Here is a 24,022-nt window from a genome sequence, read left to right as displayed (position 1 = left end):
ACTTGCCAGAGAAGTGTCATTAAATATCTTTTTAAATACATTCACAAAGGGAATGATAGAGTGACAGCTGCTGTTCATCATGCAGAAGATGAAATCAAAATGTTTTATGACCGCAGGTACTCAAAATTATCTCTAATCTGATTTTGATGCACCAAAAAATCGACGTATCTTCTTTGAGGATTTTTCAACTTTGTTGTTTCAATTATTTATTTATTATAGGTATGTCTCCGCATGTGAAGCTGCTTGGAGAATTTTTGGATTTAACATTCATTCCAGACACCCCATGTTCAGAGATTGCCATTTCACTTGCCCAATGAAAAGAACATTACTTTCAGTGATAATGCTTCGATTTCTGATGTCAAGACAAGGGCGGAGTCTAGACTATCAATCTTTGAGTCTTGGATGGATGCAAATAAAAAATATCCAGAAGGTAGGCATCTAACTTATGCAGAGTACCCGACTGAATTTGTTTACAAAAACCAAACACATGAATGGAATCCTAGAAAAGTAGGATTTTCGATTGGGAGAATAAATCGTTTTTCTGCCAATAATGGAGAAGATTCCTATCTTCGCACGTTGCTTACTTTTCAAAGGGGGGTGTACCAGTTATGAAGATCTTAGAACAATCAATGGCGTGTTTTTTCCTACATTTAAAGATGCCTGCTATTCTTTAGGACTTCTAGATTATGAACGAAATCAAGGTACGTGTTATGATAATATTTAACACATTTATATTTTTAAAAAACCGAAATCAGTATATGTTGCTTTACTATTTATTTCGCTTTTTTTTTACCCGAATTCAGCATATGTTGCTTTATCATTTATTTCGCTTTTGTTCTTTCCTTTATACCTTTCTCTTTGTTAATTTTAGCTTTTTTTTCTTTGTATTTTATGGTTTTTCAGATGCGCTTTTTACAGAAGAAAGTATAAAAAACATAACACTTGCTGAAATTGATAAGGTGTTACAGAGCAATGGTAAATGACTCTCTGATTACCCATCAATGCCTCGCATCACCAGTGAATCGTTGCTTGATATACATAATCGATTAGTGGTTGATAAATTAATGTATGATAGATTTTCATTGGGAGAAGAGCATCAAAGACTATTGAATTCCCTCACTGATTAGCAGAGAGTTGTTTATGACAAAATCATTTTGGCAGTTAGAGCTGGTAAAGGAGGGTTATTCTTCCTATACGGATTCAGTGGTACAAGAAAAACATTTATTTGGAATACTTTTTCAGCATCTGTTAGATCAAAAGCTGAAACAGTACTTAATGTTGCTTCTAGCGGAATTGTTTCCCTTCTGCTTCTTGGAGGACGAACAACACATTCTAGATTTCGTATTCCTATTCAGATCAATGAAGATTCAAAGTGTAATATAAAGCCAAATTCTACTATAGCTGAGTTGCTGTCAAAAACGAAGTTAATCATTTGGGATGAAGCACCAATGGTGCATAGATTTTGTTTTGAGGTTCTGGATAGAACACTTAGAGATGTTCTTAGATTTTCTGACACGAGCTGCGTTGATATGCCATTTGGTGGAAAAATTGTTGTTCTAGGAGGTGACTTTCGGCAAATATTACCTGTCATTCCTCATGGCAACAGACAGGAGATAGTAAATGCAACCATAAATTCTTCTCATCTATGGTTCCATTGTCATTTATTAACTTTGACCAAGAACATGCGTCTTAATTCTGGAAGTACCACTCATGATGTGAAGGAAATAAAAGAATTTTCTGAGTGGCTACTTAAAGTTGGGGATGGTGATCTTGGAGATGATGAAGACGAAGAATCTATGATAACAATTCCAGATGAATTATTGATTACAGAATCAGAAGATCCACTTTCAGATATGGTTAATTTTGTTTATCCGAATCTCTTGGATAATATTCTAGATCCAACATTTTTCAAAGAACGTGCTATTCTAACTCCTAAATTGTCCGATGTTTCTATGTTGAACGAGCACCTGATATCTATGATTCCTGGTGAAGAAAGGACATTTTTGAGTTCAGATAAAATTCTGAAGCAAGATGTGGCTTCCTCCGTTAAGGATGATGAATTCACACCTGAGATCTTAAATACACTCTTGTGCTCAGGGATTCCTGATTATAAATTAACCTTGAAGGTTAAAGTTCCAGTAATGTTATTGAGAAATATTGATCAGTCCAAAGGTTTATGCAATGGCACAAGGCTGCTCATTACAAAATTGGGGAATCATGTTGTTGAGGCAATTGTTCTTACAGGAAGTAATATAGGTGAAACTGTGTTAATCCCTAGAATGATGATGAACCCATCAAGTCACACATTTCCTATAAATTTCAAAAGAAGACAATTCCCCCTTATTGTTTTATTTGCCATGACTATCAATAAGAGCCAAGGACAATCTCTTTCGCATGTTGCAATTTATCTCCCTAAGTCTGTCTTCACTCATGGGCAATTATATGTGGCACTGTCTAGAGTAAAGAGCAAGCATGGCATGGATTGAAGATATTGCCCCCATTTTTCTTCTTGTATTGGGAATCACAATAAGTGTACTAGCAATTGTATGGTTAGAAAGAGAAATATCTGCAAGTATACAACAGCGTATTGGACCTGAATACGCCGGCCCTTTTGGAGTTCTTCAAGCTCTAGCAGACGGAACAAAACTGCTTTTCAAAGAGAATATCATTCCATCAAGAGGGGATATTCGTTTATTTAGTATTGGACCGTCCATATCAGTCATATCAATTCTAATAAGTTATTCAGTAATTCCTTGGGGGTATAATTTTATTGTATCTGATCTCAATATAGGTGTTTTTTTATGGATTGCTATTTCCATAAAAAATGGTTGTGGGGGTATACTTGATGAAAATGGTTGTGTTACAAATAGTACCCTTAATATAGTTTACAAGGAAGTATTTCAAAGATTAATGTAGTAAATTTTCTTCTGTCTACAAGGAGATAACATCACTGTTTGGTACAGGTAAAGACAAAAAAAATGGCAATGGAGTGCTTTTTTACTTATCTTCGTTGCTGTTTGGTTTGACGTTTGGTTTTTTTAACTGCTACTTTTTATTTCTCATGCAGGAATCGTATTTCATGCACACATGGTATATTGTTAACTGTTATTTTTGAACAAACAGTATTCCATGGTCATCAATATATTGATGTATTGTTATAACACTTTTTATTTGTACTCACATATTCATGTTTTTTTTTTCATACTTTCATTTGTAGATTATTACTCATTGATTTCTAAGAGGACGAAGGATCACAAATGTAGGTTCGACATCTTTCTTATTACCTTCATGTCAAGCACATCATTTAAATATTTTTTGTTCACATGTTACGTTATTATGTTTATTATGATTTACTCTATTACAGATATATCATACAAAAATGTTGTTAAATGTTCTGATCATCTCCGAAAAATACTTACAGAAGCTGAGTCAAACTTCGTAATTTTTGAATGACCACATGACAATGTAAAATGCAGCAATATACTTGCATGTGTTGCGTTAGTGTTTACGAGACAAACAAATCGATTTTTTTTCCTCCATACAACGCACGGGTAATACACTAGTTTCATCTAAGTTTATTAGATTATCTAAACCAGACTTATAGTTAAAAATGATAGGGAGAATAACATAACCCACGTGATTTGCCTCCTTGACCACAAGCTTTGTTAGCTTGGGACTTTTATTTATTAATTAATTAATTTATATTTGTGTGATAACTAGTTTTACAAAACTAAACTGTACATCGGGCCAAGGAAACCAGCCAGCGATCAGCCCGAACTTGGAACAACCAGCCCAGCGATCAGCCCCTGCCACCAATCACCAGAGCTCGTCGATCTCGCCGGAATAACTGAAGCACAGAACGGCGCTACAGAAATTCAGCCACAAACGACGCCGTTCGCATGAACCAGCCCTAATTTAGTTATAGTCCCTCCGACATCAAACTCAATTAGGTGCGTGTTTGTATGAGCCAAATGATCCTTACAAAGCAACATCACAGGAATCTAAAACAGAAAAGGAACATATCTAGGCATTTTCATAAATCCTCCTAGCTTTCATTTTACAGTGTATGCTTAAAATTGTTATTAATTTTTTTTTTTTTTTTTTTAATTTCTAGAAATGAACCTTTAGTCAAGTGAAAACTATCTTTCATGTTTTGTTGCTTTGCTGTTTCCTCGTTTGTCTTGTATGCTCTAGTTTCATGCATATATTTTTTTTTTTCCTTAAACCCTCCTCTGTAATACCATGTTCCATTCCATTAATTGAAGCTTTGGTCATTTTGTGAGTCAGGTGTTGAGGAATTTAGTGTAATGTGGTCTGGGGCATTCCGGCATTCAAACTCTGGTTGCTATTATTGGCAATTTAACTTGACTGGTATTGATAGTGGAAAATCAATTTGCTAATTAGGCATTGAAAGAGTTAATTGCTTCACATTCTAATATGCAGTTTTCTAGGTTGTTTTCTCATTCTTTCGTTAACTTTTTCAGAGATTGTATTTTATGGTTTTAGTTAATCTTGATTCATGGATTATTATTTATCAGTGGCGTCTGGTTTGCTGCTGTGTGGGCTAACATGCCTAATAACTTTTAATGAATTATAAAGCTAAGAAGCTCTGATTTTTTTAACGGAATCATTCTAGTTTGTTGTTTTAATTTGTTAGTATTTTAAGCTGCATCGGATATTTGATTAGGTCAAATGTAAGATATATTAGTTTTTTGGGATTGATTTGTGGTGGCTGAATTTTGTTTGCAGTTATTGAGCATTTCCTTGGTACTGGAAGAAAAGAAGCAACAGACAATCAATTGCATGTGTAAAAGAACAATAAATTTGGTAAAGTTGATGTGAGAATAACTGGATAAAAGCATGGGATTTATCATCTCAAGTTTTTTAAAGATCCCTATGAAAGTACTGGTGATATTGCTGTTATTTCTGAGAAATATCAGCTACTCTGTAGCATACTCGTCATCTTCTTCTGAGACTACGATGCACACTAATAATTGGGCTGTTTTGGTCTGCACATCTCGCTTTTGGTAAATCAGGGTTTCATCTTTAATTTATAAGTATTTCTTTTGAACAACAATATCTTACTTAATTTTGTTAGAGTTAATATCCTTTTTGGTCCTCAGCAAATTTCACGATGCCCGCTTTAGTCCCTAGCAAATAAAAAGGCTATTCGTGGTCCTTAAGAAATTCAGAATGGATCCATTTAGTTGAAATCATGGTCCCTCACAAATTCAAAAAAGACCCACATTAGTCCCTCAAAAAGACTAAAATGGATCCACTTTGAATTTCTTAGGGACCACGAATAGCCTTTTTATTTGCTAGGGACTAAAGCGGGCATCGTAAAATTTGCTGAGGACCGAAAAAGGGTATTTACTCTTTTTGTTATATTTCTCAATTGGGTCTTAGTTATGATTTTATGAGTAAAAAAACCCTTATAAAACTACAAAGTGTTTTACTTTATTTTTTTTAGTTTTTGTCTAATTGCGTGTTTCGATTAGCTTATTTTGGGGCCAAAAAGAGCTTTTAATCAAGAACTTCGTGACAGAGCTTGAGAAAAAGAACTGATTACTTCTCCAAAACAAACTATTCCCATATATGCGCTAATTCTTTGCGGAGCATCTTTGGCAAAAATAATTTTAAATGAAAAATAGAATAACCACTCCTCGTTAAACCCGACTAGAGAGTGTGGGGCGGAGGTAATACTTGTATGCAGCTTTAACCTTACATAATTGCAAAAAGACTGTCTTCTGGATTCGAACCCATGACCTTTCAGTCATGAAGGAATAGTTTTACCACTGCTCCGGTTCGCCTCTTTAAATGAAAAATAGAATACTTAGTAAAAATGTATTTTTGTCTAGTTTTTTACTGAGCACTTCTGCAACTGATTATGTGGCTTATATAGGAACTTTGAACTACAGTGTACCTTGAGGTTTCAGTGGTATAACATGGTTAGTTACTATACTAAATGTGCTGCTTCCTTTTTCAGGTTTAATTATCGACATATGGCCAATACTTTGTCATTATATAGGTAAGTATCTAATTTAGCCTTATTTTAGATTGTTTGAATCATGCATGGTTATGATCGATTGGTCATTATGAATTCTGTCTCATTCAGAACAGTTAAGCGGTTAGGAATACCTGATGAGAGGATTATACTCATGCTAGCAGATGACATGGCGTGTAATGCAAGAAACAAGTACCCTGCCCAAGTTTTTAATAATGAAAACCATAGACTTAATCTATATGGGGACAATGTGGAGGTGAGCTTTTAGGTATGCATTTTTATGTATGAATTTTCTATAGAGTGTAGAGAAGATCTCTATTATTAGCTTTCACTCTGTCTCATTACAAAGCTTAGATTTTTTGCTCTACAAATCACAAACACTAAGGTGAATCATTTGTATATTTGATACTTCTTCATCTAAACATTACATTCCAAAATGTGGTTTAACATTGTTTGTAGTAACTTTAGTTTCCAAAGCTGCAGATTAGCTGGGTGAAACTTATCCAGAAGTTTAACATTGTTTGTAGTAACTTTAACATTGTTTTTTAATAGTACATGAGTTTGAGCAGAGGTTCTGTATGTTTGCTTCGTTGACTATATCTGTATGCTTGAGATATGAAATATTTAAAAGTTTTAAGATCTTCCTTCAATTTGATTTATAAATAGATTGAAACATAATAATATTTAATTATGCATACATTTTAATATGGAGGCTCATGTGGTGCTATCATGTAATTAAAATCAATATCAAGGTTTTGTTACATAATGAGCCTATGTTACAATCCTACTCCAAGGTATGAGACTTGGAGTCGGATGGAAACCAATTTTTTGAAATTGAAAATGATGAAAATAGAAATGGAGCCAAGCTCCTTACAAGGATAAAATGCAGAAAATAAACCCAAAAGAACCCACTCACTCTCCAAGACCAACACACCTAGGTCCCAAAGAGATCCCAAGAGATCTTTCCCCAAATCCCACTCTGAATTCACTCAATACATGCCTCCCACACTACACACACACTCTTCTTTTATCCTTACTCAGAATATTCTAGAAACTTTCCTTACAAACGAGCTAACCTAATTGGTGGAACCTAATTTTATAAAACTGAAAATGATGAAAGCAGAAATGAAGCCAAGCTCCTTACAAAGATTAAATGCAGAAAATAAACCCAAAAGACGTCACTCACTCTCCAAGACCAACACACCTAGGCCCCAAAGAGATCCCAAGAGATCCTTCCCCAAATCCTGCTCCAAATTCACTCAATACATGCCCCCCAGCCTACACACACACTCTCCTTTTATCCTAACTCTCAGAATATTCTAGAAACTTTCCTAACAAACTAACTAACCTCTCATTCCTTTCAGCCCATAGGCTGGCCCATCAATACTTCCCCTCCAAAATTCACCTTGTTCTCAAGGTGAAGAAAGAGGTGAGGAACAAATGTGAGAGAAGCCTCCACCTGGGTCCCATAGCTAGATGCAGATTGCCCTGTTTTCAATGGCCTTGCTACCCAAAAAACAGTCTTCGATTGTAGACTCATGAACGTAGACAGTGCAGCGCAAGGGTTTCTCTTGAGGTGGAAATATGCGTACCCCCTTGGCTGTACCCAAGCCCCACCAAAGCTGACATCTAGGCCCAAAAAATGTATCATATATTCGAATCATTTTTTGCAAGTCATTGTTGAAAAATTAGGCTTGGCCCATCGGACTTTTGACCCAACCCTTTCCATTATCCTTGCTTATACCCTTTTCCTTGACCATATCCAAGATTAGGTCCCACATTGACCCAATCTGCACCTTCCCTCGATCTCCTTTGCGATGTATCTCTCGAATACACACCCATGGCTGTTCCGCTAGAAATGACCCCTCATTTGCCGCGTGAGTGCTTGGTTCCGGCAACTACAGTGGTGGTGGAGCCGTTGGTGGGTTTTGTTCCACATACATACCCTCTACTCCAGTTGCGACCTTTTTTTTTTGCACCTCCATCCTCTCTACTCTTTTCACGATCTTGAGCACATCTTGTATATAGCTAAGACAGAAAACCTCTCTCTTTGAGTCATATTTTGGTTCTGCCTCCATGTTTAATTCTCCTTGCAGTTTTCCCATTATATTTTTCTTCTTTTTTTCCTCTGTGATATCTGGATTTGAACCACCCTCATTAATGGAAAAGAACTTGAAAATCTTTTTTGGCCCTTGAGACCCATCTTCGTGTTAATCCTTGATTTGCATCATACCTGGTGCTGACGACTCTTCTTTCATCTTAGAAGTCCTGGTTCCTTTTTCCTTCTTAGCGTCATGCACTATTTTTCCACCACCAACACCCATAGTTGAAGAAACCTACTTCTCTGTTGAAGGTTGTGTCTTCATGATTTCTGGCTTCTTCTCTTCGTCTCGCTCTCCTTCGTCTTCTTCTTCATCTTCTTTTTCTTTTTCCTTTGTTCCTTCGATTCTGTTGAGATATATAGTCCCACATTGGTTGTATCCCAAGGTTCGTTGACTATAAGGTCACAAGTTCGATTCTCACGGCCCTCCACTTTCAAGTGGAATTAAAATAAAAAACACAAAAAGGTAAACCAAAAATTGGGTCTGTGCAATTCCACGCTTCTCGCCCAAAGGGCTCTTGCGTGAGGGGGCGTGTTGAGATATATAGTTCCACATTGATTGTGTGGGCAACTAATGTGGCCTTGGGCACTCCCACCCTTTGAGCTAGCTTTTGGGGTGGTGTATCCCAAGGTTCTTTACAGATTCTCTGTTTGTGTTTTGCTTCTTCTTCTTCATCGTCTTCTTCTTTCTCCTTTGCTGCTTTTGCATTTTCTTCTTTCTTTTCTTTTTTTTTCTTGGAATTTTTTAAAACTCAGAGACTTCATCTTTTCGTATTCAAGCCTAAGCCTCTCTATCTTCTCTATTGCCTCTTCGAACGCTTTTATAATTTTTTTTCAAATTTTCCCTAAGCTCTAAATCACTAATTCCTCCCATTTTATTTTATTTTTTATTTTATATAGATCTGGATCAAAGAGCACTCCCAGGATTGTAGTGCTCTAATACCAAATTGGTGGAATCTAATTTTATTAAACTGAAAATGATGAAAACAGAAATGGAGACAAGCTCCTTACAAAGATAAAATACAGAAAATAAACTCAAAAGACCTCAGTCACTCTCCAAAACCAAAACACCTAGGCCCCAAAGAAATCCTTCCCCTAATCCCACTCCAAATTCACTTAATACAGGCCCCTCACACTACACACACACTCTCCTTTTATCCTGTTAGAGATATATAAAATCATTAAAAGGCCCTTACATAATAGTTTAAGCTTTTGGGTTGAATTGGTTCTTTACATGATATCAGAGTCTCGGAGTCATGGGTCGATCCTCACCGCCCTCCACTTTCTCTTATAGAATTTCTTAGCACAGGTAGGCTGGGCCGGATGCATCATTCACCTTTCAAGCCTAATGGGCTTTCGTGGGGGGGGGGGGGGGGTGTCCATTAAAGAGGCCCTCACTTAATAGCTTAAGCTTTTGGGTTGAATTGGTTCTTTACATATTCAAACTCTCAGAATATTCTAGAAACTTTCCTAACAAACTAACAAACGTCTCATCCCTTTCAGCCCATAAACCCATCAGAGTCCCATATCGGAAACATAAGGTTCTGGTGCGGGGTTTATAAGGACTTTGTGTTCTTCTACCTCATGAGCTAGCTTTTGGGGTGAGGTTCTCTCAAGGTTTGTATCAATTGGTATAAGAGTCTTCCACTATGTCTCCCGGTTGCAATCGAGTGGCGTGGGTGGTGACACTGGCATTGCAGTGTTCGCCTAGGACTAGTAAAAAGACTAGCGTAAAGCCAGCCAGCGTGGCGCTGGGGCTGCGGAGCGTGGTGGAATGTTACGATCCTACTCCAAGGTATGAGATCTGGAGTCCACATTGGAAACATAAGGTTCTGGTGTGGTGTTTATATGGACTTTGTGCTCTCCTATCTCATGAGCTAGCTTTTGTGTTGATGTTCTCCCAAGGTTTGTATCAGCCTAATAACTGAGCTAGCTTGGGTATGGTAGAGAACTTTATGAGTCAGGTCATATTTTGCCATAAAGTTGTTTAGTTCATCTTTTAAGCAGTTATACTGGAATAAATTATTAGCAGTAAGCCTGTAACTTCTATGATAGTTACCTAAGTATGTCTTCCTGAGAAATGTACTCACATTCAGAAAATGTATTTTACTAACATGTAATGTTTTTGTGTTCATCTTCACAATAAATGTTATTTTCTCTTAGCAGATAAAGTACTAGTGTTATAATGTGCAAAGCAGTTATGACTTGAAAAGACCTCATGTTTAATTTTCTTCTCTCATTTAACTGTACTTCTATCTCTTATAATATTTATAAGAGAAAATGTTTGTCTCTTTCTACTTGTTTTAGTGCTCTTAATATGTAGTATCTTTTAGAGGATGATCATTTTTGCCTGCAATCACTCAGGTAGATTATCGTGGATATGAAGTGACAGTGGAAAACTTTCTACGGGTGCTAACTGGTCGTCATGAGACTGCTGTTCCGAGGTCCAAGCGACTTCTTAGTGATGAAGGAAGTCATATTCTTCTTTATATGACTGGGCATGGAGGTGATGAGTTTTTGAAGTTTCAGGATTCAGAAGAGCTTCAAAGTCATGATTTAGCTGATGCTGTGAAACAAATGAAAGAGAAGCGCAGGTATGGATTCTTATTCATCTTTTTATTCGTGACCTTTGAATTGTAAATTGTATTCATGAAATGAAAAAATAATTTTTTTCTTCTAAATAATAAAGTAAGATTTATTGAGACGAAGTTAAAAACTTGCAAAAAGAAGGTAAAATAATGTGTTTGGATCCAACCAATACCAGAACAGATTAAAAGCCTGAAAACAGGAATCTAAGACTGATTCTTGTATGGAATCAGCAAGAACTGTACATACACCAATGACGGAAGAAAATTACATAATATGAAAGTTGCAGAAAATAAAATGATATACCAGAGTATTAGAGAGTCTTTGGACTCTCCCAAGACCATCCAATATCCCAATTCCAAGATACCCTGCTACCCCTATATAACCTATATAACCTATAGCCAAATAATCGTAAAAGATCTTCCCAAATATTCTCTTACCTGATTGAGTTATCCATGTCAGCATGGAGGGAAAACCAATTCTCTATGCCCCTTCCTAGTTTAAACCTTTACCTGATTGAGACTGCCTTAGAAATTAAACATAGGCTGGATTAATATAGCGAACATTAATTCCATGAGCATGGAGTGCTTCTGTAAATTTCTGGCCATCCATAGGCGAAACTTCAAGTGTGCATAGGCCATTTGTAAACTTTGGGAGCACAACATCACTGGGATATAGACTAACTTTTCTCACATTATCTTCATTTACAACTATTTCCTCTGGACTTCTAGCCAGTTTGAATTCAATTAAACTTTAGGATTGAAACATTTTCCTCATTAAGTCCAGTGGCTTCAGCAGACACCGAAGCAAGCTCTTTGACATCCTCATTTTTCTCTTCAACAAACCTTCTATAGGTCACAATATGATTGAAGGATATGCTCTCTACACATTCAATATCCTTCAATTGTGATAACAATTTACCCAATCAACCAAAGACATCCTCCATATAACCAAGTAGCCTTTCATCTTGTAGCAGTTCGTGGTGAGACATACCAAATCTCTTGCAATGATAAGACCAACAAAGCAAATCTCAACCAGGGGCAGAAAACATGAAGTCTGGATGTATTTGAATAGTGACACTTAGTTCACGAACATACAGTCCTCTGTTATTATTACCCTGAATTTCCTAATCAAGGCTCCTTTTAGTCTTCTCAACTTCTATTCTCAGCTTTTGAATTTCAACTGTAAGTTCATTCTCTTTGCCTCATATTCACTTCCTCTCATCACACAATTTGGCTCTTCCTACTTTATGGTAATTAAACCCTTCTTGTGACTGGGCAATGAGAGATTCTAAATTAATAAATAATCTAGGGCTCTTAATGTACTCATTGCAATCATGCAATTCACCATCAAGCTGATTGATTTCTTCCATAAGCTTTAGCTTGCACCCAAGATTTGAGGACATGACTATGAAGCACCGATACCGACATGGTGTTTTCGATACGTTCCCGGCACGCGACGTTGATACGTTACTTCAAAAATACTAATATTTCGATACGTTCCGATATGTCTTAGTATTAAATAATATTTTTAATATAGAGTGTAGTTCACATTAACAAAATATAATAAAAAGAAAATCATAAACACAAATAATAAATTATCCATACAATAAAAAAAATCAAGACAAAAGCATAAATAATTAACATAATACAAAATAAAAATAAAAATTATTGAACAATAATAATAACAATGACATAAAAAAGAGAAACTGACAGAGACAAAGGATAAAGACAATGTTTCCAAAAAAAAAAAACGATATACAATATTATTAATGCTCTGCTCTTCATATACGATATTAAAGAAAAAAAGAATGAATGAGGATAACTGACAGAGACAAAGGATAAAGTCAAACCAGCAGAGACAAAACCCAAAGGCACATCAACACATGCAAATAGAGAGAGGTATCAGCTAAGAGTCAGAGAAAGCAGTAAAATAACGATTTAGTAGTAGAGAAGTATCTACTGAAGAAGTCTTTGGATGTGGGTATTGGAGGAAAGCGAGAGAAAAAATGAACGATTTAGTGTTCAAGCATATGCACGAAGCCAAGGAGGAACACTGAAAGAGATCGCTGGAGCAAAGAAGGAGGAACAGCAACGGCGTCCAAAGAGGAAGAACAGAGACAACTTTGAATGAGGTGAGTATAGAAGTGAGATTTCGATTTAGGTATTTCTGGGCCAAAATCGTCCGTTAGAAAATGACCTTCATTTTTTAAAAATTCTCAAAACTGCATTTGACCGTATCGAAGCCGTTGACCCATTCGATACTTCAAAAGCGGTGTCAGAAGCATACCCGTCTGGGACGCGTATCGGATACATCGGAGAATTTTTTTTTAACGAATCGGTGCTTCATAGGGACCTGATGCGTTTCGAGTTGGTCATGCTTTGCTCACCATAGCTAATCGAACCTTCTAGAGACACCTTTTGCTTATTGGCTAGATATTACAGAATGATGCCATCAGCCAAGAGTTGCAAGAGCAGGCTTAGATTATTTCCTTCTCCTTATAAGGGTCATGCGTGACCCGCAACTGATAAGCTGTCAAGGGTGAACCTTATGCGGATGAGAACATCGGTTATGCAAAGTAGGATGGTGACATGGTACCAACTGATGAAAGTGAAACAAGCAAAAGGATCATAGCAACAGCCGATCCAATCGACACACAATGTACGTAGTTTCTATGTAATGTTTGGAAAAAAACACAGACGGGTTAGCTGGATAGGACCAAGGTATTTTGGGTCAACTGGGTTCATACTGAAGTATGGGCTCACTAGCCTAAACATCACAATATGTTAAAAAAAAGGTAGCCATGTCATTGGTTTGGGCTAAAAACATTTTGACAATAATTTGGGCTTGGCTTAATAGACCAACACTAATGGAACCCAATTTTATTGGTTATAAATTGAAGGAAACAGTTATGGAGACATGCTCCTTACAAACACCTATTGCAGAAAAACACACCAAAAGATCCCTAGCTCACCGTTAAAACCAACACCCCTAGGCTCTAAGAGATCCCCAAATCCCCAATATTCACTCAATACATGCTTCTCCCATTCCACATGTTCCGTTTCCTTTTATTCCCTCCTCAAAGAATATTCTAGAAGATTTTCCTAACAAACTAGTGTTAGTGGGCTCTTGCTGAAATGAATTGGACCCATTTCTAGTGCCCTAGCCCATTCCACTAGCATTATGGTTTCCAAACGAATTTACTATTCGGGTTGTTAATGTCGAACACGTTTGATACCCAATTCCTGACCCAGTCACCGAACCCATACTGGTGTTCATCTTCCCCAATGCCCCTTCTTTCTCCTCCACTCGCATACAAATCGATGGCTGGGTTTCTTTTTCTTCTTTTTCTGCATCTTCTCCTTATGCAATTTCTTCTGCGTCTTCATTTTCTTCTCCTACTGCATTGTCATCATCTTCTTCTGCAACTGCTAATCCTACTACAGCCATCCCAAAGTGTCGATGAGTGGAGTGTATTATTTCGTCCTGGTAGCATCATTTTCAAGGGAATAAGCTTCTCAACGCCCAACCCAACCCCATCTTTGCGATTGATCCCAATAACAGTCATGTTTTTGATGGCTTGGGCAACATACTCGATCTGGAAAACACAACCACCAGAGGATGAAGTAGTGACCAATAAATTATAATCGATTCCAATGCTACTCATGCTTTCGATTCGAGCACTTGATTTCGCTTCTTCTTCTTTGTTTCCTACTGTAAAGAACCAATTCAACCCAAAAGCTTAAGCTATTGGGTGAGGCTACATTAATGGTTTTATATATCTTAACACGCCCCCTCACACGAGAGCCCACCGGGCTTGAAGTGTGGACAATGCACAGGCCCATCTACTTGTGCTAAGAAATTTCACAAGAGAAAGTGGGGGCGGTGAGGATTGAACCCGGGACACGAGGCTCTGATACCATGTAAATAACCAATTCAACCCAAAAGCTTAAGCTATTGGGTGATGTTACATTAATGGTTTTATATATCTGAACACCTACTTTTGCTTCTTTTTCTTTGTTTATCTTGTTTGCTCCAATTTCTGTGTCTTCTTCTGTATCCTCTGCATCTTTATTATTTTTCCCTTCTTCTTCCTCTGGTTCTGTTACATCTTCTTTTTCTCTTTCTTCTTCTTCAATTTCTTCTTTATGTTCAAAATTATTCTCCTTAATTTCAAAGCTTTGTGACTCCATCTTCTGTATTGCTTCATCGAAAACCTTCACCACTTTTAACAACATTTTTTTGAGCTCTGAATTGCTGATTCCTCCCATGGTTTTCATTTTTTCACAACTTCGAACCAGAAGCACCTCCGGATCAAAGATGCCCTAATACCAAAATGATGGAACCCAATTTTATTGGCTGTAAATTGAAGGAAACAGTAATGGAGACAAGCTTCTTACAAATACTAATTGTAGAAAAATACACCAAAAGACCCCTAGCTCACCCTTAGTACCAACACACCTAGGCTCTAAGAGATCCCTAAATCCCCAATATTCACTCAATACATGCCTGTCCCACTCCACACATTCCCTCTCCAATATTCTAGAAGATTTCCCTAACAAACTAACCCACTCACCACTTGCAGGCCCATCAAACACCTTGCCCAATTTTTGTATTCCCTTTTTTGATGAATTTTATCCTTCCTTGAAATTTCTTGCATTCCTAGCTGCAACTTCCACTCATAACTGCATGTTGAAGACCCACCTTCCTCCTTGTGAAACACCAAGTCTAGTAGCTCAATAATGGTGGCACAATGGTTGGGTTTCTTGAAATCCTATCTGCTACCATGGTTTTGTTGCTTCTCCCCCCTTCTTCCTTCTCTTTTGACCATACAAAAACCTTCATCGGAGCCAATTTTGACTTCGCCCATTTAATCTTGATCCTGGGAACATGCATAATGAGATTACTACTCACTATATCGTGAGCGTTGTTCCCTTGATTAGTGGCAAAGGTTGGAATTGGTGGTGGCTAATGTTCATATCACCATGGCTTTGCATATTACAGTCCTCGTGTTTTCGCGATTTCAATTTCTCTGATCTAGAATTTCTCTCTTCATGATTGTGAAGAATTCCATGAAGGAGTTGCGAGGCCATTTCATTCCTTTCCTTGCATCTTTTGTGTTTTTCCTCCCAAGCTAAAAACCAAACCTCCATTCTTGTGTTACATAACCCCCCAGATTGAGAACTTTTATATCATTTGTTAGGATCTGTTAAAGAAATATAATTTAAAATCTAAAATCATTAATGTGATTTCATCTAACAGCTCAAGTTTTTAGGTTGAATTGACGTTTTACATGGTATCAGAGCATTTATGAACAAGCGATCTAAAGTTTGATCCTCATCGCCTCCATTCTATTAATAAATAATTAAATATTGTAGAGTTTCTTAGCATGGGTAGGTGGACCTGTGCATTGTCTACCCTTCAAGTTCAATGAGCTTTTGTGTAAGGGGGCATATTAGAGAAATATAATATAAAATATAAATCCATTAAAGTGCTTTCATATAACTACTTAAGTTTTTGTTTTGAATTGGCACTTTACAGGATAAAACCAGAACCATAACACATTAAAGGCCAGAAAATATTTGTATTAATTATTGCTGATTCTTGAATGGAATCAGCAAGAACAGTACTAACACCAATGAAGGAAGAAAATTACATGATATGAAAGTTGCAGAAAAGAAAATGATATTGCTGAAAAGAAAATGATAACCCAGAGTACTGAAGACTCTGGACTCTCCCAAGACCTTCCAGTGCCCCAATTCCTAGATACCCCCTTCTTTATCCACTACCCATGTTGGCATGGAGGGGAAACCAAGGGTCTGGTTGATTGTGTTTTGTGTTTTTTGCTCTTAAAACTGTTTTGTAGAATAGTTAATAAAATAGGTGTTTTTTGTTTTTGTTTTGAAAGTCAAAAACCAAAACACAAATAAAAACAATTTAGATATGTTCTCTAAATTTGATTCTAAAAACTAAAAATAGTTATAATTTTTAGAACTACTTTTACAAAACAGACTTTATCAAACAAGTTTTTTTTGTCTGAAAATAAAAAACTGTTTTTAAAAACACATTTCAAACATGCCCCAATTCCATATGCTCCTTCCCATTATAAACCTTTTACTGTTTATTCCTATCATAATGATTCCTCAACCTTTTACTGTTTAACAAACGTACAAAACAGAAAACAACAAAAATAAAGAGGAAATGAATGGAACAATCCCTCAACATATAGACTAAAGAATAAGGGCTCTGACTGCATATGCTTTATCATTATTGGAGATATGGATGGCTACATATAATGATGGAGATTCTACTGATATGGTTCAATGAGTTCAAGATTATATTTTTGTTTTATGAAAAATATTCTATGAAACTTAAACTTTTTGTAATAAAATTATTGTAGGAGTCTTATATCTTAACGTTGGCTTTATAATTATATTTATCAGTGACTGACATTTGTAATCATCAAATCATAATCTCTTTGTTGGACAAAGAACTCAGTTTTTATTCATAATGGGATTTGTTAGGTTTAAGGAGCTGCTGATAATGGTAGACACCTGCCAAGCCTCGACTCTCTTCTCACAGGTCTGAAATTGCTTTTGAACTGATGGTTTCCATTTCTAGAAAACTCCTATGCCAATTCTCATGAAGTGTCAATGTAAATTATCTTGAGTATTAGTTGTCTAGATTCAATAAACACTACCATTGAAGTGCAAAATGTTTGTCTTAGAGTTGATATCCACCTTAAGTTAAATGCAGCCTTGTGTTTGTCGTTAGATTTTATTTTGTTGAGTGATGTCCTTGCAGTTGGTGCGAAGATCATATTTTCAATCATTGGTGAAACAGTACGGGTATTGGGGTATTAGAAGTCTGAAACTTGGAGTTGCACTTATTTCTTTGTTGTTAGGCTGTTTTGAAGCTGTTGAATGGCTTATAATCTGATGGTTAAGGATATGCATGAAGATATAAAGAAAGCAAGAGTCTATTCTGAAATATTTGCCTTCTGCATAAATGGTGGTTACTTTGCTTTCAGTCATGAGCATTGCTTTGGCAATTACATAATCTGGATGAAACAGGATTTACAAATATCCTATACTGAGACTTGAATTTTTAACTTTATCTCAATGAAAACATATATACCTGCAGGACTAATTGTATAGCATATTTTCCTTATCTTAAACTTCATATTATGAAATGCAAAGAATTAGACTTCACCCAGTGTGCTTCTGTTTTTTGTTTCTTTTCTTCTCCTAATCTAGTTTTGCAATCTGCCTTTATTAAATTGATAAAGCATTTAGAGTGTATGTATTATTAACATGTATAGGTCGTTGCAAGTCAGTTTGTTTCATTAGTGTCCTAAAATTTATAATTTCTTATTATGTGATAATAAGTTTTTTTTATTTTTTTTATTTGGGTCTAGCTAATTATTCTTCCCTGAGTTTTGTTGTTGACTTGGTTCTCCTTTTTCTGAGCTTGGCAGCTTCATTCACCAGGTGTTTTGGCAATTGGAAGTAGCATGAAAGGAGAGAATTCATATTCACATCACTTGGATTCAGATGTATGAATGAATTTAATAGTGTTAACCATTTTGTGCATCCTTCACACAATTATTTGACATAATTTGCTACAGTTTATCCATTGGTTTTCTTCATGTTTAGGTTCAGGTTCTGCACAACTAAAATCGTCTTCTGTTCTTGTTCTTTAAAATATAATACAGGTTGGTGTTTCAGTTGTTGACCGTTTTACATTCTACACCCTTGCCTTCTTTGAGAGGCTGAATATGTATGACAATGCCTCATTGAGCAGGTACGCGAAAATTGTTTTGTAAGCTTTTCAGATTAATATATATTTTTTTCTCGCTATCAAGTGTAGATCTATATAGTATGTGTGTTTACACCAAAATTGCCTCGACTCTCTTCTCACTGTTTCTTAATCTTGGGTTGCAACAGTTCTCTTCAAAATCCAATGATTTAGACTGATTAAAATTTAAAAACTCAATTGACCCATTTTTGGTAAAACAGCTTTCATATGTTCTATCATTTGTAAATGCACAAAGAAAAAAAAAATTACCCCTCTTATTTGTTAAGAACGTTGGTAGTCGAGCAGCTGAAGTGCCCAACATTGAAATTTTGTTTGGAGCATGTCAAGCAATGGAGCATTATATTCTTTTGAAGGCTAGATTGTTTACTCTGGGATTTTTGTGTTTTCTTTGCAGTCTTTTCAATTCATATAATCCAAAGTTGTTGATGTCAACTGCATATTACAGAATGGACCTATACCAACGCCATTTAGAGGAGGTAATAAAGTTATGGACATACTTTGAATCTCTTGCTCTGTTTTATAAAATTAATTTGATCGTTATGTGGTGAGGACTCTAGTTTTCTTTATTATCAGTTGGGGGTTTTGGTAAATAATTAGATCAGTTGCTTTGCACACTTTGCTGCTATCTGACACTTTTCTGACATTATATGGTGTAAACTGGATTCCTGTCATGAAATTTAGTGATGCCTTTCATAAATCAAGCTCCAAATTTCTAGCTTATCTATTTGTACAATGTTTTTTATTATTCACCTCCATTCAAATATCAAATTTATTGTATAGATCATTTTGTTAAACTACCTGACTACCTCTATGGAGTAGTAAACAAGCAAAAATCTATACCCATTTATGTTAGGTTGTTTACTGGTTTGTGACCCTTTAACAAAGATGAGCTGCTTGCATGTTTGGTGAAACCTTATTAATCTGAAATTGAAGAAGACAGTAATGGAGACAAGCTACTTACAAACACTAATTGTAGAAAAATAAACCCAAAAGCTCACCCTTAGAACCAACACACCTAGGTTCTGAGAGATTCCCAATTCCCCCAAATATTCACTTAATTCATGCCTATCCCACTCCACACATTCCCTCTCCTTTTATTCTCTCCTCTAAGAATATTCTAGAAGATTTCCCTAACAAAGTAACTAACCTACTCATCACTTTTAGATCCATCAATACTCCCCCTTCAAAACTAACCTTATCCTCAAGGTGAAGAGAGATGATAGGTGATGTGAAAGAACTTCCACCCGGGTCCCATTCAAAACTTTGAGAATTGATTAACCCACTGATCATCAACCAATATATACTCCTGTCCTTCAGTTGTAAACTCATTCACCCATGATCAGGTCCATGATTTTATTGCTGCTGGTGTTCTGCTGTCCAATCACCAGGTGCAGATAATGTAGTCTCTTTAACTTGATTGTCATCAATAATCAACTCACCACGGCTCATTTTTGATACAAATTGAAGAAACTGAGTTCTGAAATTTAGGGACACCATTTTGGGCCAATGTTTTTGCAAGCATACGGGTCTGCTCCATTGCAGCAAATTTTGACATGTTCACACCTCATATTTCACATGCTACCTCTATGATGGTGTGCACACTCAACCGCATAGCCATATCCTCCCCACTGACGCGTGAAAGATCTTCCCCCAAATCTTCGACTTTGCTTCCTGCCCCCAGTTACATCATCAGAAACTGTGGATTCCTGCATATTTGGTTCACAGAAAAATGTGCATTGCACCTAAAACAGAGATTCTATCGCTGGTGATCCACCATCTCCGACGACAACCGCCTGAAGCGCGTGCCACGCCCATCACTGTCTGCAGCGTTACCTACAAAAGTTCCTTGCATTGACCCTTGTCCCTCACCTTCTTTAGTCAAAACCTGCTTTTGTGTAGGGTTTAGTTCATTGGGCCATAAGTGAGGCCTAACTCCTCTGTTTTTCCTTCTTGAATTGGACCCACATGTAATATCATTAAGCTCAAATCGCAATCTTATTCAGCACCCCCATGTATTTCCCTTCCCTGGTAGTTAGTATGGGTCATAGGTGCAACCCGTGTTTGATGGTTCAATCCAGGCCCAGAATTATGAGATCCACTTTCTCGACCCAGCGTCTGAGTTATCTTCTCCAACACTTCGTCCCTCTCCTCAATTCGTTGCGCCATCATCATCATTTGTTCCAAATCTGTCAACGCATGCAAACCGACCTCATCTCCAATTTCTTCCTTCAAGCCATTGAGAAAAGGTGCTAGTAGCGCCGACAGTAGCTCACAGTATTCCCTGTATTATGCAACTGTACCCTCTTCTTTATCCTTTTCCTCTTCTTTGATTTTTGCTTCTCCTTCTGCTTCATCTTTTTCTTCCCCTTCTACCTCGTCTTCTTCCAATGTCAATCCCCTAAAATGTGAGCCGTCACTTCTTCCACCTTTCGCCGTTGACTTTGACCCTCCTATTGTCACTTGGGTTCCCACCTCACCTTCCCTCCATCAACACAGTTAGGGTTCGGTCCTCGGCTCCTACAAGCTCGTTCTTCTGCTCCTACAACCTCCTCTTCTTCTTTTTCTACATCATCTTCTCCTTTTTCCTCATCGGCAGCTGATGTTTTTTCTTTCTTTCCTTCTTTTTCTTCCATTTTTTTTAACGCTCTGCATCATCTTCTCTAATGCTTCATTCATGATTTTCACCTTTTTCATCAACATTTCCTTGAGCTCTGAATTGCTGATTCCTCTCGTGGCTTTCATTTTCTCAAAGGTTTGGACCAGAAGCACCCCTTGATCGGGAGTGCTTTGATATCAAATTGATGAAACCTAATATTATTAATCTGAAATTGAAGAAGACAGTAATGGAGACAAGCTCCTTACAAACACTAGTTGCAGAAAAGTAAACTCAAAAGCTCACCCTTAGAACCAACACACCTAGGTTCCGAGAGATTCCCAATTCCCCCAAATATTCGCTTAATCCATGCCTACCCCGCTCCACACATTCCCTCTCCTTTTATTATCTTCTCTAAGAATATTCTAGAAGATTTCCCTAACAAACAAGCTAACCTACTCACCACTTTCGGACCCATCAATGTTATATAGGGACGGATATGTTGTTTTAATATGTTTCTGCTACTGTATTTAATATGCTTTACTGTCGTTTCAAAATTTTTGGCAATATCTGTATATTTCTTCGTGCCGAGTTGTGGACGGGTGATTTAAGCTCAGTGCTTACAAGCTTCGCTACATGTAATTAGGGATATTTATGGATTGGATTAGATCGGTTTTGAGGAAAAAAAAGTTGATCAATACAATTCAATCAATTTTTTTAATAATAACATCTTATCAATTTGATTCAAAATATAAATCTAATTCAAACCAATTTAAATCTGTTTGAATTGGCTTTGTTTTTCAAATTTTTGTAATATTCAAATTCATTGAAATGTAAAATTTCAAATTTGTCAAAATACATCAATTACAAAACTGAATTACTTTTTTTGGGGTAGGTGAAACTTAATATCTTTACTGAAATTTAACAAATATAAATTCAAACCAATTTATCAAAATACACTAAAATACCAATCTAAATTTTAAATGCAAATCAAAATTAATTATCAATCTTACAAATTATATATACAAAATTAAGTCTTGTAATTAAGTTTGGCATGGAATATAATAAGAAAGTTCTTAAGTGAGAACAAGTAATATTTGGTTTGGATTGAATTAGTTTTTATATATAAAGATCTGAAATTTGATTTGATTTGATTTTTTTTATTTTTTATTTTTTATTTTTTATTTTTTATTTTTTTAACTTATTTAGATGTTGCTTTTTTGCTCAAATTTTTTATTTGTTTAATTGGATTAGTCTCATTTTGAATACTTTTTTTACCTGAAATGATTTATCAATAATTATCATGATTGATATAATATCTACTCTCTTGGATGCTTTGTTTGATTGAAGTGTGTCACTTCTTTCTAGGTACCTGTGACAAACTTCTTTGGCTCTGTAATGGAAACAATACACACTGATTCAGCCTACAGATCCCAGGCAAATAAAACTTTTGGGGGAGCTAAATCCATTATGCCTTTGGATCAATCAATCTCCGACAGTGACACAAACTCTGATGACGAGGATCAACTTAATAATTTAAGTTCAGAGGTGAATTTAATATATGCCCCATTAGTTTTAGTTTTGCACTATTATCATGTAAAGCTGTAACTCATGTAAGACTGGATTTACTGTGCAGGAATATCTACACGATAGTTTTGGACAACTATGGAATACTGTTCTCAGCAACGTGAATACTTTTGAAAGCATTGATGCTTTTGTGTGCTATGGCCTGCTTTTAATGCTTCCTTTGTTGGTAGTTTTGACGTGGCTATCACAGTAAATGATTGAAGCTACGTTCTTTAAGTTGGTGTGCATTGCAGAGACATTTCTTTGACGTCATTTGTTAGTGTTGCTTTCAATCCAATTTCACACAAAAAGCAGATTATTATGGGCTGCATTTTATATGTGGGCGCAGACTACTTAGTTCATAGTTGTTTCCCTTGTTAGTGTAGTATTATCATGGTTCGTTGGGTTCTGATAATGCATATTTGCATGAAATGGATATCACTGAACATCTTATCAAAGGATTTTATTGTTATATTTTACATCTTTTTTCTCTGTTGTATATTGTTACTTGTATTCCATTAATTACATTTTTATTTTTGAAAATATTCTATATCAAATAATTAAGTCAAACTAGTGGGCATATTAACTCAAAAGTAGTTTAGTTGTGGCATATTAGCTCGAAAGTAGTTTAGTTGTGGCATATTAGCTCGAAAGTAGTTAGTGGTATTGTATGTAGAATGTTATTCGTACTATATACTTTTTGTTTTTGGTGGAAATTCCTAGTATATTTTTTTTTTTTGGACATTACAAGCTAGGAATCGAACCGCACACTTAATACACCCTAAACACACCCAACACCACTAGGCTATCTCTAGTGGTGCAGTATATTTAAATATACTTGTAAAGGTGTTTGAATTCATTTAAAAAAAAGAAGTTTTATTCAATTACCATTTTTGGTTCGGAATTACGTAAGTAATTGCTAATAAAATAAAATAAAATTGGTGACATATTAACTAAACCGGTTATAAGTACTCTACCTAAAAAAAGGGGGGTTATATGCAAGGATATTGCGATGCTCTAATTCTTTTTTAAAAAGCTTCTTATCCGATTAATCGTGAATCATTATGCTATGTTTGATAAAACCAAGATTGTAACATATTGTAAATAATCTAGAAGACAAAAGTTATAGAGAAACCGACAAAATAAGCAAAATGAATAAGGCCGTGGATAAGACCAGGAATAAAATATAGGTTTTATTAATCTCCTTTTACATAAGATAATTATCTTATGTTGTAAAGAGAAAATAGGTGGATTCCACCATTATAAGAAGAAGAAAAAAAGATGGGATACAAAAATCGAAGTGAGAGAAAATGAGAGAAGTTGTCTGATGTGAAAGGAGAATAATATTTTCCAT

At 36.0% G+C, this 24,022-nt stretch overlaps 2 protein-coding genes across 2 annotated transcripts; both read left to right on the top strand.

Moving 5' to 3' along the window:
• The first annotated feature begins 550 nt into the window (after positions 1–550).
• LOC133287008 (uncharacterized) lies at positions 551–2,486 on the top strand. The gene is made up of 3 exons (XM_061484546.1): positions 551–701; positions 904–975; positions 1,243–2,486. Exons 1-3 carry the CDS (start codon positions 551–553, stop codon positions 2,484–2,486), a joined length of 1,467 nt encoding a protein of 488 aa, XP_061340530.1.
• A 1,269-nt stretch (positions 2,487–3,755) lies between these two features.
• On the top strand, positions 3,756–23,181 carry LOC133287006 (uncharacterized). The gene is made up of 11 exons (XM_061484543.1): positions 3,756–3,950; positions 4,750–5,027; positions 5,987–6,028; positions 6,116–6,260; positions 10,470–10,699; positions 17,216–17,273; positions 18,169–18,246; positions 18,406–18,494; positions 18,904–18,985; positions 22,471–22,650; positions 22,739–23,181. Exons 2-11 carry the CDS (start codon positions 4,861–4,863, stop codon positions 22,880–22,882), a joined length of 1,215 nt encoding a protein of 404 aa, XP_061340527.1. The 5' UTR covers positions 3,756–3,950; positions 4,750–4,860; the 3' UTR covers positions 22,883–23,181.
• The last annotated feature ends 841 nt before the right edge of the window (positions 23,182–24,022 follow it).

The sequence above is a fragment of the Gastrolobium bilobum genome, unplaced genomic scaffold (genome assembly GCF_033153095.1).
Source record: "Gastrolobium bilobum isolate Gb01-03AN ecotype WA unplaced genomic scaffold, APGP_CSIRO_Gbil_v1 utg21157, whole genome shotgun sequence".
Taxonomy (NCBI): domain Eukaryota; kingdom Viridiplantae; phylum Streptophyta; class Magnoliopsida; order Fabales; family Fabaceae; genus Gastrolobium; species Gastrolobium bilobum.
Note: the sequence above shows the minus strand (reverse complement) of the source record. Positions and strands in the feature narration are given on the sequence as shown.

Coding starts and splice junctions, on each gene's coding strand:
- LOC133287008 (XM_061484546.1), top strand. CDS start 551: ATGGAGAAGATTCCTATCTTCGCACGTTGCTTACTTTTCAAAGGGGGG. Junction 702..903: donor AGATTATGAACGAAATCAAG/GTACGTGTTATG, acceptor ATGGTTTTTCAG/ATGCGCTTTTTACAGAAGAA. Junction 976..1,242: donor TAAGGTGTTACAGAGCAATG/GTAAATGACTCT, acceptor ATACTTTTTCAG/CATCTGTTAGATCAAAAGCT.
- LOC133287006 (XM_061484543.1), top strand. CDS start 4,861: ATGGGATTTATCATCTCAAGTTTTTTAAAGATCCCTATGAAAGTACTG. Junction 6,261..10,469: donor TATATGGGGACAATGTGGAG/GTGAGCTTTTAG, acceptor GCAATCACTCAG/GTAGATTATCGTGGATATGA. Junction 18,495..18,903: donor GACAATGCCTCATTGAGCAG/GTACGCGAAAAT, acceptor TTTTCTTTGCAG/TCTTTTCAATTCATATAATC.